This window comes from Eleginops maclovinus, chromosome 15 (genome assembly GCF_036324505.1).
Source record: "Eleginops maclovinus isolate JMC-PN-2008 ecotype Puerto Natales chromosome 15, JC_Emac_rtc_rv5, whole genome shotgun sequence".
Lineage (NCBI taxonomy): Eukaryota > Metazoa > Chordata > Actinopteri > Perciformes > Eleginopidae > Eleginops > Eleginops maclovinus.
Genome location: NC_086363.1, coordinates 20,169,561 through 20,183,389, shown reverse-complemented (window position 1 = coordinate 20,183,389; position 13,829 = coordinate 20,169,561). Strand labels below are relative to the sequence as shown.

The 13,829-nt window shown below is 41.3% G+C and overlaps 1 protein-coding gene across 4 annotated transcripts in view; it reads left to right on the top strand.

Annotated features, from left to right (window-relative positions):
• The window catches only part of epha7 (eph receptor A7), a 79,390-nt gene that overhangs the window by 24,602 nt on the left and 40,959 nt on the right, over nt 1–13,829 (top strand). For all 4 annotated transcript variants that reach the window (XM_063902025.1, XM_063902023.1, XM_063902024.1 and 1 more), the window contains exon 5: nt 3,625–3,960. In XM_063902025.1, the coding sequence (XP_063758095.1) occupies nt 3,625–3,960 (336 nt within the window). The remainder of the gene's footprint in view (nt 1–3,624; nt 3,961–13,829) is intronic.

Here is a 13,829-nt window from a genome sequence, read left to right as displayed (position 1 = left end):
TGACATAATGCATTTCCTTAAAGTCAACATTTCGGTTTCAGTGTACACACATTTGAATTAGCTGAAAATCTAAACTGTGCATACCTATAGCACAAACACCCGCTCAGCTGTGCTCGTTCACAATAGCATCGGAGGGAAGCTAGCAAGTGATTGAGACATTTCAGACTGTGGGGGCTCTGGCAGGCTAATCCGTGAAATGAAACTTGACTTGGAGGAAGGGTGAGGGGGAGAGAACACGACAAGATAAGATAGAGGGGGGCAGTGAGAGACAGAAAAAAAAAAGAGTAAAAAGAAGAAGGAGAGCGACGAGCCCCTGAGTATAGGGATGAGCAGACAGACAGTCAGCGCAGGGCTTAGGCTGCGTTGCAAAGCTGTGCTGTAGGTGAAGTGGGGGCAGAGCTTCATGTTCCTGAGTCCAAAACGAACATATATGGAGAAACAGAGTGGCGCCAAAGGACAAATAAGAAGATTCAAAAGAACTGCGAAGAATAGTCTTTGGAAAGTAGTGAAGATCCCTGTTAGAAGTGGAACAGGCAGAAGGAATATGTCCGTAGACGCCTCCCTCTGCCTTTTCCTCTCTCTAACAACTCTGGTTTTGTTTCATCCACGTGCGATCATACAGACTTTTAAAGGCTCTCTCTGGCTGTTTGTTTCAGCTGTCTTTTTCACTGGGATCCTGGGCTGGCATCCTGGGCTTAGCACCGCCCAACAAGATTCTGATTGGTTGTCATCCAATCAAAAGGGTTTTATCGGAGATACAGGGTCCCACGATTGAATCTTCAAATTAAACACCAGTTTAATGCCAGATCAGACTTACGTTAGAGGGTCTTTGATGTTTCTCTTCAGTGGTCGTGATGTTTTGACAAACGTTTCCTTGTGTCTTAGTAGTTGTCCCTGGTGATGATGCTAGTAGAGCTGCTGTGATGCAAGAAAAATTTCAGACTTGAGCTGACAATGAAGTATGATTGTACCTTTATTGTAATTTCCCCCTATACCAGAAATGATTAGCCAGCGATGAAGAGGTAGTTCTTGCTATGCGAAAACACACAACTGTGGAAAGCAGCCACTTGAAAGAGAGCTACAGTTCTTAGCTGATCTGACAAGCTTTCAGTTTGAAGTTCTCCTTTAGTGTAAGAATAGAAAAGCTTCCAGTGTATCAGATAAACAACAACAACTGAAGTCACACAGATCCAGGGTCAGTATAATCTCATTTCCTTTCACCTCTTGTTGCTGAAGTATCACCACTTTGATCTGTTGCACCTGCGACCCACAGGAGAGTGGCACGAGCAAAGTGAGATGTTATCATGCCGTGGAAATGCTATACTAAAAGCCCCCTCAGAATCAGACCAGGAACTGTGTGTGTGTTTGTGCGTGGGTGTCCAAGTGTGTATCTGTTGAGGGGAGGGGGCACACCTTTGCCTTTGTCTGTGAGGAAGATTGAGAGTCGGGGTGGAGACTCAGTGCCAGGCTGAAGTGGAGTGTTGCTATCAGCAGTCACTCCTCTCCACTTCACCTGCCACAGGTGGCTCTTTCATCTCCCCATCCACAGCCTGTCTCTTATCTGCCCCGATAATCATGAATATGGATGTTTCTGTTGAGCCCTCGGTTCTAATGGGTGGAACAGGGAAAAACAAGTGCTGTATTAATGAGCGCAAATACTGTGGTAGCAGTTTTGGCTCTATGCATATGCATGACCTATTTTGTGAGTTAATGTGACAAATTTAATGAGTTGAGGGGCCCTCCCCAAGATTCACTCAAAGAATATATCCTTAACTGCTCGCAAAACTGACTTTAATTAAATTTATTATGTCAACAGATTGCACATCACTGTACTAGGTTTGTTGAAAGCAACAATATTAAGTTTGAATAGGTTCAACTTAATATTATTGCTTTCAACTAACATACAGTAATAGAGTAATTAAAGTCAGCGTTTCTGCCTGTGAACAAAATGAAGATGTTCTCAAAACATTCATAAACAAAGAATACAAGTCATATAATCTTTACTGCATGAGGGGGAGTTTATTTATATCAACATCTGGGCCATAAAAGGCAACCGCCTGGAATTTGAAAGATGAAAGCAGCAATTAGTAATTCATTGTTTTACGAGATGAGCTCATCACTGTGCCGCTGCGTAGACATTCACAGGCTCTGTGGTCCTGATGCCACGGAGCTGCTGGTTATTGTATGCCAAGTAAAGCTGAATATGGCAGTTACAGCGAGGCGATAATCCAGGTTTAAATCTCCTTCATAAATTCTGTGGGCGAGTCAGGCTTTGAGTCTTTTTTTTTGGAGGACATTAACTTTAAGTGTCCTGCTGTCTGGATGATATACCTCTCACAGGCAACCCCTGGTTAAGCCACCATTTCCAGCAGGGATTGTTGAATGTTTTTTAGGAACAGGAAGACTTAGAAAGGGCCTCTGTTTTCCCCTGTAACCTTGTCTCGAGCATTTTCATAGCAGCTGCAGATTTGAGGCTGTTAACAATTGTTACGTAAACACAGCCTTTAGTCCATCTGGATGAATCAGCAGCTATATCTGCATGCATGAGTACACTGTAAAAGAAGGGCTGGTCATTCCCCTCAGCTCTGTGGGTCAGTTTAATTGTTTTGGGTTTACGATCGGCAACTTTCACTGCTCCCACCGTCCTCATACCCAGCAGCACCCCCTGCCCGGCACCAAACAGCAGACAGACACTGTTAGAAATAGCTGGCTAACATACAGTTAGCAGCTTAAGTTACTTTTTGAGAAGAGCCAAAACAGACCATGCAGCAGAGTGAATATACGTATATTTATTAGGTGGGACATCCCTACAAGTTTAATTTGTATTTATTTATTGCCATATGTGTTCCGTGTGTACTGAATGTGTGTAAATGGGGAATAGCTTTGCCTTCAATTGATACAGGAACAGAAGATTGGGTGTTTTAAGTTCATTGGACCAGACTAATTTCTTTAATTTGATTGATCTTTACGTGGAAGAATTTGAACTTTAAGATCAGTTAATAACTGTTAAATAAGCGGGACTCGCAAGTAAATTGTTATTTCTAAGTTAAGAAGCTTCAAGTATGACTACCGATGTGTCACACTGCCTGTTATAACATGTTGTGTCAGTGCCATGCATAATTAAAATCCATGATTAAAGTGTTTTAAAACAGGAAATTCAATGAGAGATAACAATAAGCTAACCAAGTTTAGTAGTTAAGCAAACAATCAGTTGGACATGAAGTCTTTTTTCACAACAAAAGAAAGTAAATGTTTGTGTCTGTGACAACAAGACAATTATTTGGGCCTTACTTGAAGCTGGAAAAGTCCTTACTCTGTAAAATCTCATAATCAATGTAATTAAAACTCTGGGCTCCACTCCCTGATTCCACAGCCTTCTCACGCTGACCTTGCTGCCTGCCAGAGCTGACTTTGTCATTGCACCTGTACTTTTTTTGCTTTTCTGGATCTGAGTCTTATTATAATTGAGTGTCAGTGTTTGGCTGCGGGGCGGGAATTGGCATTGTGTTGCTCTCTCTCAGTGAACAGTGAAAGCAGCGATTCGGTCAATGCACACTCTTGGCTGTCACTTTTCCTGGCACTCAGTTATATAATTCTGGCTTCCTCTGTGTCCACCTCTGACAGGACCTCCCTCGGCGCCACAGAACCTGGTCTACAACATCAACCAGACCTCCGTCAGCCTGGAGTGGAGCCCGCCGGCCGACACAGGCGGCCGCATAGATGTCACCTACCGGGTCATATGCCGGCGCTGCAGCTGGGAACCTGAGGAGTGTGTTGCGTGCGGGCCCAATGTGGGATACTCTCCTGCGCAGGCCGGATTAGTCGAATCTTATGTTAGCATCATGGACCTTCTCGCCCACGCCAACTACACCTTTGAGGTGGAGGCTGTCAACGGGGTGTCAGAGCTGAGCCGCACACAGAGGCTGTTCGCCGCCGTTAGCATCGCTACCGGTCAAGCAGGTAAGAACTCTTCCATCCTTCTTATTAGCACAGGGGATCTTGTTTGTTTGCTAAGTACACACAGGAAAGTAAAAACTGACAGAGGTGGGAAATTCATTGACTCAAGTACTGCACTTGATGTTGAGGTACGTTAGTACGGTACTTCTATTTTATGCTACTAGTATACTTCTACTCCACTACATTTAACAGAGAAAAATAATGTAATTTTACTCCAATACATTTATTTAACAGCTTTAGCTACTGTAAACAAAATGTATCTCTAAAGAGTAAACTAGTGGACAAACAATTTAAGTCTCAATCAGTCAAATGTGTTAAATATTCTACAAAAAGTCAATCAGAACTTTGTTTGTCTACAACAGGAAAAATGCTACTTGATGCAACAATATTATCTAGATCAGTGAAGCTGACCCATACTGGGAATAAATGCTAAAGCCAAAGATGCTAAACTGGTGCCCGTCAAGAGCACATAACCCCCCCTTACGCACACTATCCTCCTCCAACTGAGAGAGAGCATGAGGCGATTGACTGTTTAATTTTGAAAACCTCTCATATGCAAACTACGCTAATGATTCCCCATTAGCTGTGATGACCATAGTCTGATAAAATCCATAATAAGTTTATCCAGTATGCATTACCCGGATTAATTTAATGTGTGTATCAGCACTAGAGTGGCCAACATTATTAGCGTAGCAATGAAGTGAACCCCCAGTGGTACGTAAAGAGCTGCTGCTGTATTTGCAAGCAAGGTCTCTGGGGAATGTACGGTAATTAAAATGCTGTATTTTCCAGTGACAAAGTCTAAAGCCATTTTTTATTCATTATTTCTATGGATCCACCAAACAAGATTCCTCTTTCATGCTTGAGCATCCATGAAACACAGTTGGCCCAAAAGAGTGTTCTGACTGTGGTGATTAAAAAAAGGGCTGCATAGAGAGCAGGGGAGCTCCAGCTGGATATATAACCTGCCATATGACGGCCAATCATGGCCTGCCACATCATCAGTTTAGTTCTTTACACATAGGTCACCATCCTAATGTCATTTAAAGCCAGAGGTGGGTGAAGTACTTAAAACTTGTACTTAAAAAGTAAGTAAAAGTAGAAAGTACTCTCATCTAAATGTACTTAAAGTAGCGACAGTAAAAGTAGTCATTGTTTGATTGGTCCATTTCAGAATAATATCTCTGATATGTTTTATAATGATTGATCATTAAAGTGTTCTCAGAGCTGGTAAAGGTGCAGCTAGTTTGAATGGCTTTGTATACTGCAGGGTAGCTGCTGAATTTACTGCAGGTGAACTAAAGTCTGATTTAAGGGCTGATGATATTTACCATCATTAATCCAGATCTGTAAAGTCACTAAAGGTATTAAATACATGCAGTGGAGTAAAAGTACACCATTTACCTCTGAAATGTAGTGGAGTAGAAGTAGCTTACAATTTAACAACTTAAGTGCAAGTCTTTCAAAATGTTACTTAAGTACAGTACTTGAGTAAATGTACTTAGTTACTTCCCTGCTCTGTGTAAAGCTGCTCATCTTCCACTTATTGCTAAAGCGCAGTAAATATCTGTGTTGACTGGATTTTGGTGGGTGTGTGTGGGACGTAGCGTTGGGGATGATGTATTTCTCCACGCTCGACCCGTGACAGAGAAATGTGCTGGAATGTGCCAGAGGGTCGTCTGGCCAAGGACACTCGGATGGCAGGAAGTGGATAACCTGCAGGAAAAAAGCCAGAAGAAAAAAAACAAACAATTAAATCCTGCTCTTGAAGAGTCACTCCTAATTACACGTGGCATGTTGACAACAGACAATTACTCAGTTAACCCGGCGGAATATTATCCATTAGACACTTTGAAAGAGAGCTGAGCTTGGCCAAGATGGTGTCATGTTTATTATTTTGAGACAGTGCCACCATTGTGAGTGCTATTACACTCTCATCAGTGGGATTGGTCAGCACGGGTCAGGTTGCAGGTTATTTTGTTGATCGATTTAGGTTTTCAAATCTTATATTTTTATAGTCAATCGACATCTAGATTCTCACTATTTAGACCGCGATGCAAAACGAATTACTACTTAAAAACCAGACTAATTATATTCCTTCTGGATTAACAGCTCTTTTAAGCAAGGAGGCCCAGTCCATCTGTTCAGTGGTAGGAGAGCTCAGGGAAAGATTATTACCTTCACATGAAGGCTGGAAATACAGAACAAAGACACAATCTAAAGAGAATATCAATCAATCAAAGTGTATTCATATAGCCCAATATCACAACTTTTACATTTGTCTCACTGGTCTTTACATTTTCTACATAATATGAATACGGCCCCCTCTGTCCTTTGACCCTCATATCGGACAAAGTTAATGCGGGGAAATTAAAGAGCCGGGCAACAGAGGAGGGGTCCCTTTCCAGGATGGACAGACATGCAATAAATGTCGTGCGTGAATCAGAAAGATAAATTCTTTATTTAAATCATTTTCTCTAATGCTGGTGTGCAGGTCAATAACCAGCATCGCTATTGATGGTCATGTGATGGCTTCCTCTTGATTCCTTTATTGGATTTTAGCTACCCTCGCTGAATCGAGGGCTTGAGCCCTATGTAATTGGAAAGTAAGAGCTTCCTAAAAAACAATCGGTCCTCCCTGAATGAGCATGCAGGACCACTCATTAGAGAATGGCTGCATTATTAAAGCTTGTATGGCATATTGTTCAGAATTGATTAACCTTTGGATGGCGAGGAGCTGGATCCCTATAGCACCAAGAGAACCTTAAAAAGAGAAGCCCCCTTTCCTCTTTCCCTCCTTACCTCCTCTTCACGCATGATAATCAGCATGAAGCTCGGGACTGGGGCCGGGGGAGTGAACATGTAGCGTGTGAATGCACATGGTGATCCATCTGACGAGGAATTCACACCTCTCCTAATTACAACAAAGGAATGGTCTGGAGCTGCACGAGGTGCTGAGTGCTTATTGTTCCCAGAAACCTAATTACCTCTCAGCTCCGTCTTAAATGAGTTTAAGTAGAGGCTGCGAGTTCATAAGCCTGGTTTCTACAGCTCAGTCCTTGCAGTGCTTGAATAGAAATACATCTAGTTGAGATTTTTTGCCGTTTTTCGCCATCCATGTATGCTGGAAGTTAAGAGTCTGTTTCAATCAGCACTCCATTGTGAGTCGACAGCGCTACAGAGCCGCCCTCAGACGCCCTCCATGCCTTAGCGCTCCTCAAGCACACTTGTAAACAAGGCCTTTTGTTTTTCCTGCACATTTGTGAGTGGGCACTGCTCGTAGAATAACCATTAATATTTATTCAAGCGGATGTTCTCATCTCTGTGCCAGAAAAATCACTGTGGAGAAGGTGCAAAAATAGGATTTGAAATTGGTTATGGGAAAGGCGACAGGTCCTGTGTGTGTGTGTGTGTGTGTGTGTGTGTGTGTGTGTGTGTGTGTGTGTGTGTGTGTGTGTGTGTGTGTGTGTGTGTGTGTGTGTGTGTGTGTGTGTGTGTGTGTGTGTGTGTGTGTGTGTGTGCATACTGTGGGTACATGCTCAGCTCGGGACCAGTGAAATGGGGTTTAGGTGCGATCAGAAAGAGCTAAAAACAATACAATGAGAGAAAGGAAGAGCCAGTGCAGATTGATTTTAGTTTTGAATGCTTGCAACAGCCAGCAGCACCAAGCCTGCTACACTGCGATAGCAACTTTAACAATAGTTGTTCTGAACTCTGAAGCTAACACACGGGTGAGTTGGAGCAGAAAACAGTGGAAGTGGCTTAGCAATGCATTATTTAGACCATGGTGAGTCTAGAGGTTCCACAGAACGCTGTGGTTGTCCATCAAGACTCATTTCAAAATGTAGGCCTCTTATTAAGCCCCATCTGTCTTAAAACACTTACTGTAGCATTTCAAACTCCATCAGTGTGTTGCCTTTTTGTCGTTTAGATAAATGACTCCATTTGGTAGTTGAAAAGAGGGAGCCACAACACCTGCACAAGAAGGGTGTGTCATTTTCCATTGAAGCCTAAAAAGAGCAACTCTCCCCTTTTACACAAAATCATATTGTGACTTTTGTGTAAAGGTTACTGGGGCTAGGCCACTCACCTGTAATCTGATTGGGCCATGTAGAGTCTTAATGCGGCAGAAGAATAACCTACACATGATCAGGCAGAGCATTTTAAACTGGGCTCTCTGGACAGATTTGTTCACACTTTTTAAAAATAGCGTATTTTTTTGAACCAGCGAACAGTTTTCTGAGCGTTTTGTCTTTTTTTCTATTTTTAGCTACATTTGTTGTGCAACACCCGTGCGATTTAAGATGAGGTTGTAATCTCCCTCAAATTGCACATTCGAAGCACATTTTCCCTTCCAATCCCTCAATGCTAAGGGAAAAAAAAGAAGCATTGAGGCACACACGTAAGCTAAGCATTCGACTTTGATCTGAAAAGCCCCCTTGCCCTTGCGTTGCGTGAGAAGCAGATATTCCATTTTGTTTGGCTACGTCTGCCACTGTCCTACAGCAGATCTGGAATTCAGAGAAGGACATAGCAGATTTTCTTCCATGATTCGATAATTATTTACCTAGCGTGATGATCATTAAAATAATAAATGCTCATGGGGGCAAATTGATACCCCAGTTCCTCAGTGGTAATCTATACGACCACTTTATTGACACTTTATCATCACTAAATGGATATTGTTCAGTGCATTTGTGAAAGTAACACTTGGGGAACAATAGGGCCATTGATTGATCCCTCTTTGTGTTCTAATCTGCCATGGTGGCCTTAAGCAGAAGGATTGATTGATTCGGAGCAGTCCCCACTGACCACTGCCAGCCAGTGTAATTTTCGAGTTAAGCGGATCCTCCTTTGTAGCATTTGTCCCCGGTTTTACGTTACCTGGGAGCCCATTCTTTTCACTCCCCCACCCTCCACTGCTCCACATGCTCGCGGTAATTTGATGAGAGCTGGGCAAAGCAGTACGATTCAACAGCTGCAATAAAACGGTGGTGGTCTCAGAGCAGCAGCTCGGAGCACTTAACCTGTAGCTTTTCTGTAAATGCCTCCTGATTTGTCTGTCACCCAATCCGTCAGCAATGAATAATTTTCATGGAAGGTGCACTTTAATTACTTTCCCATTTAAATGGCATTATCGTGGCCTATCTAGGTAATTAATCTCACCAAGTATCCTGTTTCAGCCTTTTATTGCTGGCAGACGAGCTCCCTAAATCCCCCCCGAATCTGCTGTGCTTGAATGCCCCCCCCCCCCGTAGTAGAAGCTGGCGTTGCCTCTTTCCCCTTCACTTGGTCCCTATGGCAGCCATTGGACAGTCCTTTCTCTGTGTGCAGGCAGCCTGTCAGAGCAACGGGCTGTTTCTCGGCTTTGGAAAGGGACGCGGGCAGACACATCCGTGCAGGACCGGAGTCAGGAATAAGCTTCTCTACTAGAGCGGGTTTAGGGGGTTGATGGCTGCAGATAGTTGAGAGCTTGTGTTCAGATCAACCTCAGTGTTGTTCATGTCAATGAATTGTAGGAAAAGATTCAATCCAGAACAGTGTGTTCAGGAAAGCAGTTTTCTCAGTCTGGCTTATCTAGTTATTCTGTACCATTGTGGTCCAAAACATCATTTGCCCTGCCTGATTTCACTACCATGAACCCAGAAATTGTAGTTTATTTAAACTAACACCCGTATACATTATTCTGCTGCTGTTAAAGCAACATGTGTGAAACTGAAACAAATAAAAAGTGCTAAGAGTTAAGGAAATCAGAAAGTTAAGAAACGGATAATGGGAATTGTTGACATAAGAAAAAAGTGTAATGAAAAAGGAGTTCCCAGTGTAATGCTAATTATTGAGGAAAAGATTGATACACTTCATTATTTGGAACTCTTGTTGTAAGGTTGGTGTTTTGGCCATCCATTTTAAAAAAGGAATAAAAGCCAAGTTTTAAGTGTATGGTGAAACTCTTGCTGTGTACTAAGGCTCCGAGCCTCGATCAGGGTTAATTCTTTACGACAAGATGCGTCAAAACCCTCAAATTATACATTTGGTGTCCCATACGTTTCTAATGTAGTATAAATAGAACCACATTTACATCCGATGTCTTTGGATGTCTTTGCCAGAACAAACTCATTAAGTATAGCAGTGTCAAATTCAAATAAACAACCAGCCATATAAATCTCTTTTCACATATCAGCAATATAACTTATAAAACTCATAGAGGCTTCTTGGGGAATGTTCAGTAGAGATGTTGCTGTTTACAGCATGCAACTTTAAGGTTAAGAGGGGTCTTAAGATTCGAAATATACAACTAAAAACGTTTACAGTATGTAATTATTTTTTACTTTACAGTTGAAATGCAGGTTATTCCACTTAAAATATAATTTAATAGCAGAGATAATTAGATAAATCTATATGCCATTATGTTTAATATGTGCCTCGATGGATATACTTCTAATAGTAGTGTTTGTTTGTATAATATTGCAACTCACTGTCTCTTTATTTATCTGTTAAGGACAAGCCCTCCGTTCCAGTGTGTTAGTGTTTGAATGCTGGGTCTTTTATCTGGTACATTTGCAGAACACAGCATTATTTGATTGTGAAAGCTGTCGGAGAGTCGCAGCATGCTGATGTGTTGGCCTCAGTGGGAATATGGAACTCTAAAAGCAGCACTGATTCACATTCAGCTTCATCCTATAGGCAGTTTTCCCCAGAGCAGACACAGACACGGCTTTAATTATTCAGACCTCTGCGAGGCGGCAGGAAGAGATTGAGGCAATGTTTTTATTATTTTGTATTTGCAGTCAATCTGCTGTTTACCTGCCACAGAGCAACTCTCTCTGTCAGGCCCTCACCTTTCTGGAATCACTTATTTCTCTCTCTGACATCCGACACTCTCATTTATCAGCAGAGACATTTGACAAGTCATTTATTCGCAGAAGTTACCACTAAACAAGTTTTCCCATCCTTGTTGCACTTATCAAGGTTTTGGGAATAAATATGTGTGTGTGTGTGTGTGTGTTTTACGATGTCTTTTACCTTTCTGTAAACAAAAGGATTTCTCTGTAGGCACTGAAATGCTGAGCCAGTTTTCAAGGTTTACATCTATGGGTTTTCTGTATAACTGGTACATTTTCACATTGTTGGCTGCTGTCGAATTTTTAAGATGTTATTTTAAATAGTTGTAAGCAGCACAACCTACAGTGTATTCCATGACCCTGTAGAGTTTAGGTTGGATTTAAGATTTCTTCCAGTTCAATAAAAAAAAGGAGGTTAATTTAATTAAAAGATCCCTTTAATTTATTAACATAACCTTGCTTTGTAACTAAACATCAGCTAAAAGATAGAAAATCTAAGTCTGCACCCTAGATAATTCTCTCATTATCATATATTACCACCAAGTGATTTTTAACATCAAGCTTAATACATTTTTTGCCCTAAAAAAACTGAAACGTTGACTCTAATGAAATGTATCATGTGAACAGATTTCACATAACTGTATTAGGTTAGTTGAAAGCAATAATATTACATTTAAATAGGTTCATTATATTATTGCTTTCAACTGACTTCATTTGTTCACATAATACATTTAGACCAACACATTTCATTCCGTCCATCTCTTAGTTTTAATACACAAAGAAACGTTAGCTAACCATGATTCAGTACTGTGTGAATGAGGTTGTAATTCTGAGTGTATGGAGTACATGATTGGAAGGTGTGAGCGCCTGAGTCGTCTCCACCACGGGCTGACACATTTCTCAGTGAAATGAAAGACCTGAGGGGTAGTTGATGAGAAATGTCACTGTCGACAAAAATGGAACTCTAATATATTCCGTCTCAGGTTTGTTGGACACTTATTAATGTCTCTCGGTGAGTGCCACTAATTAAGGTAGTCAGTCTGGTGCGGCAGATAAAACGTGGGACAAATAAAAGTGTGACCTGACTTCTTAAGTTGAGCAAACAAAGTTCATGCTGTAGACAAACAATCGTCTTTCTTTTAATGTTTGATGATATAATGATTATAATGTATTTTCTAAACTGAATAATGGTAGATACATTACGCCATGTGATCAGAAAAAATGAAATGAAAAAACATTGGTTTTAAAATGAAATACACAACAATAAATGGTTTAAAATGATTGTTAATTAAGCAACTTAATTTCTCTTTTATAAAAAGTTCAGTATATAAGCAATATACGTCATGTGTTTAACTCAGTACACCTGTTGCTAGGCTTTTGAGTGGTACGACCTGTAGCTCATGTTGGCTAATGTTAGCATTGTAAGCTTGCTTTGTTACCAAACCCTCATATTTATAATAATAATAATAATAATAATAACAACAATAACAATAACAATAATAATAATCCATCCATCCATCCAGACAAGACACCAAAATAAGCAGTCAACATCTTGATTTTCCTCCCTGAAAAGTTCTCACTGAAAGTGAACTTCAGCGGCCCTGTGTGTGTTCGAGCATTCACCGGTCAGCGGAGGCAGCCGGCTTTGGCTCTGGAATGCAGCAGCTCTCGTTTACTGCCCACGGGTGACTGTAAGGCCCCAGTAAACACCAAAATACTTTATTTCCTTCCCTCTTTCATCTGCCCACTCCCTTGCACTCCTTCCAACTCTATGCATCCACTCAAACACAGTCACATATACACATGTGCACACACATACACACACACACACACACACACACACACACACACACACACACACACACACACACACACACACACACACACACACACACACACACACACACACACACACACACACACACACACACACTCTAGCATACCACACACACCCTGTCAGCATGCACCTGTGACTCCCAGAGACTCTCTTTATATGGAACACATGCTCAGGAATGTCACGGCCCTGGCTGCAAATGGCTCCGGCACTTTGCAATAGAGCCATTCGAGTGTTTCATTTCCTGCCGAAGGAGTTAAAAGGACTTCCAAAGGTAATAAAAGCAAAGCAGGGCTGCATGCCGTAGATGCCCAATTGAAGTGAAACCCCCCTACTGGAGAAAACACACACATAAACACACACACAAAAGCAATCCCCAGTCCATAGCTAAACTTTGATCGCTGTGTCCCGTAGGCAATGGTATTTTGTCGGCCGGGTCGGTGGGATTATTGTAGCCCAGAGAATGTTAGCATGTCAGTTTGAGAGAGCAGTTCATCAAAGCACACAGGGAAAGAGCAATAACTGCCCAAGAGTTCATCTATCAACAAAAATGTAGATTGAAAAAGATGTTGCTGTATGAACAACATATATAGTAACATTAAAGGCAGCAAGCAGCACTCAGACAAGATTAGCAGCTAGCTAGTGAAAAACAGTTTCTAAGGAGTTGGCGGACAACACAATAAAGCTAAAAATGACCTAAAATAAATATGTAAGATAGCCAGAAACGTAATAGCTGGAGACATATGCTGTTACATGTCCAACTAATCAGACTCAGAATCAGAATACCTTCGTTCGTCCCACAGAGGGGACATTTACATTTGCTACAGCAACAAGCCAAAGACAAAAAAAAACATTAAAGATAAAAAATGAAAAAAAAAAAGAATTCACAAAATACACAACCTGTAAGAGATATAGCAGCCAGGTATATATTGCACAATTATTAATGGCATCATGTCCAATGTGTTGGCTAACGTTTTAGCCATAACACCTCAAAAGGTGATACCATGTAATATTGTTCTTTTTATTTGGTTTATTTACATTTTTTCTGCTGCCTTTAATTGTGTAAACACAATGTGTACAGCTTTAAGGGCTAGATATGTCTTTACTTGATTTAGACTAGATGGCTTAGGTCATTGATAGCTGTGGGACAGAAACCAGTCATTTCCCACAGGGGATTAATAAAGAACTGTCTGTCT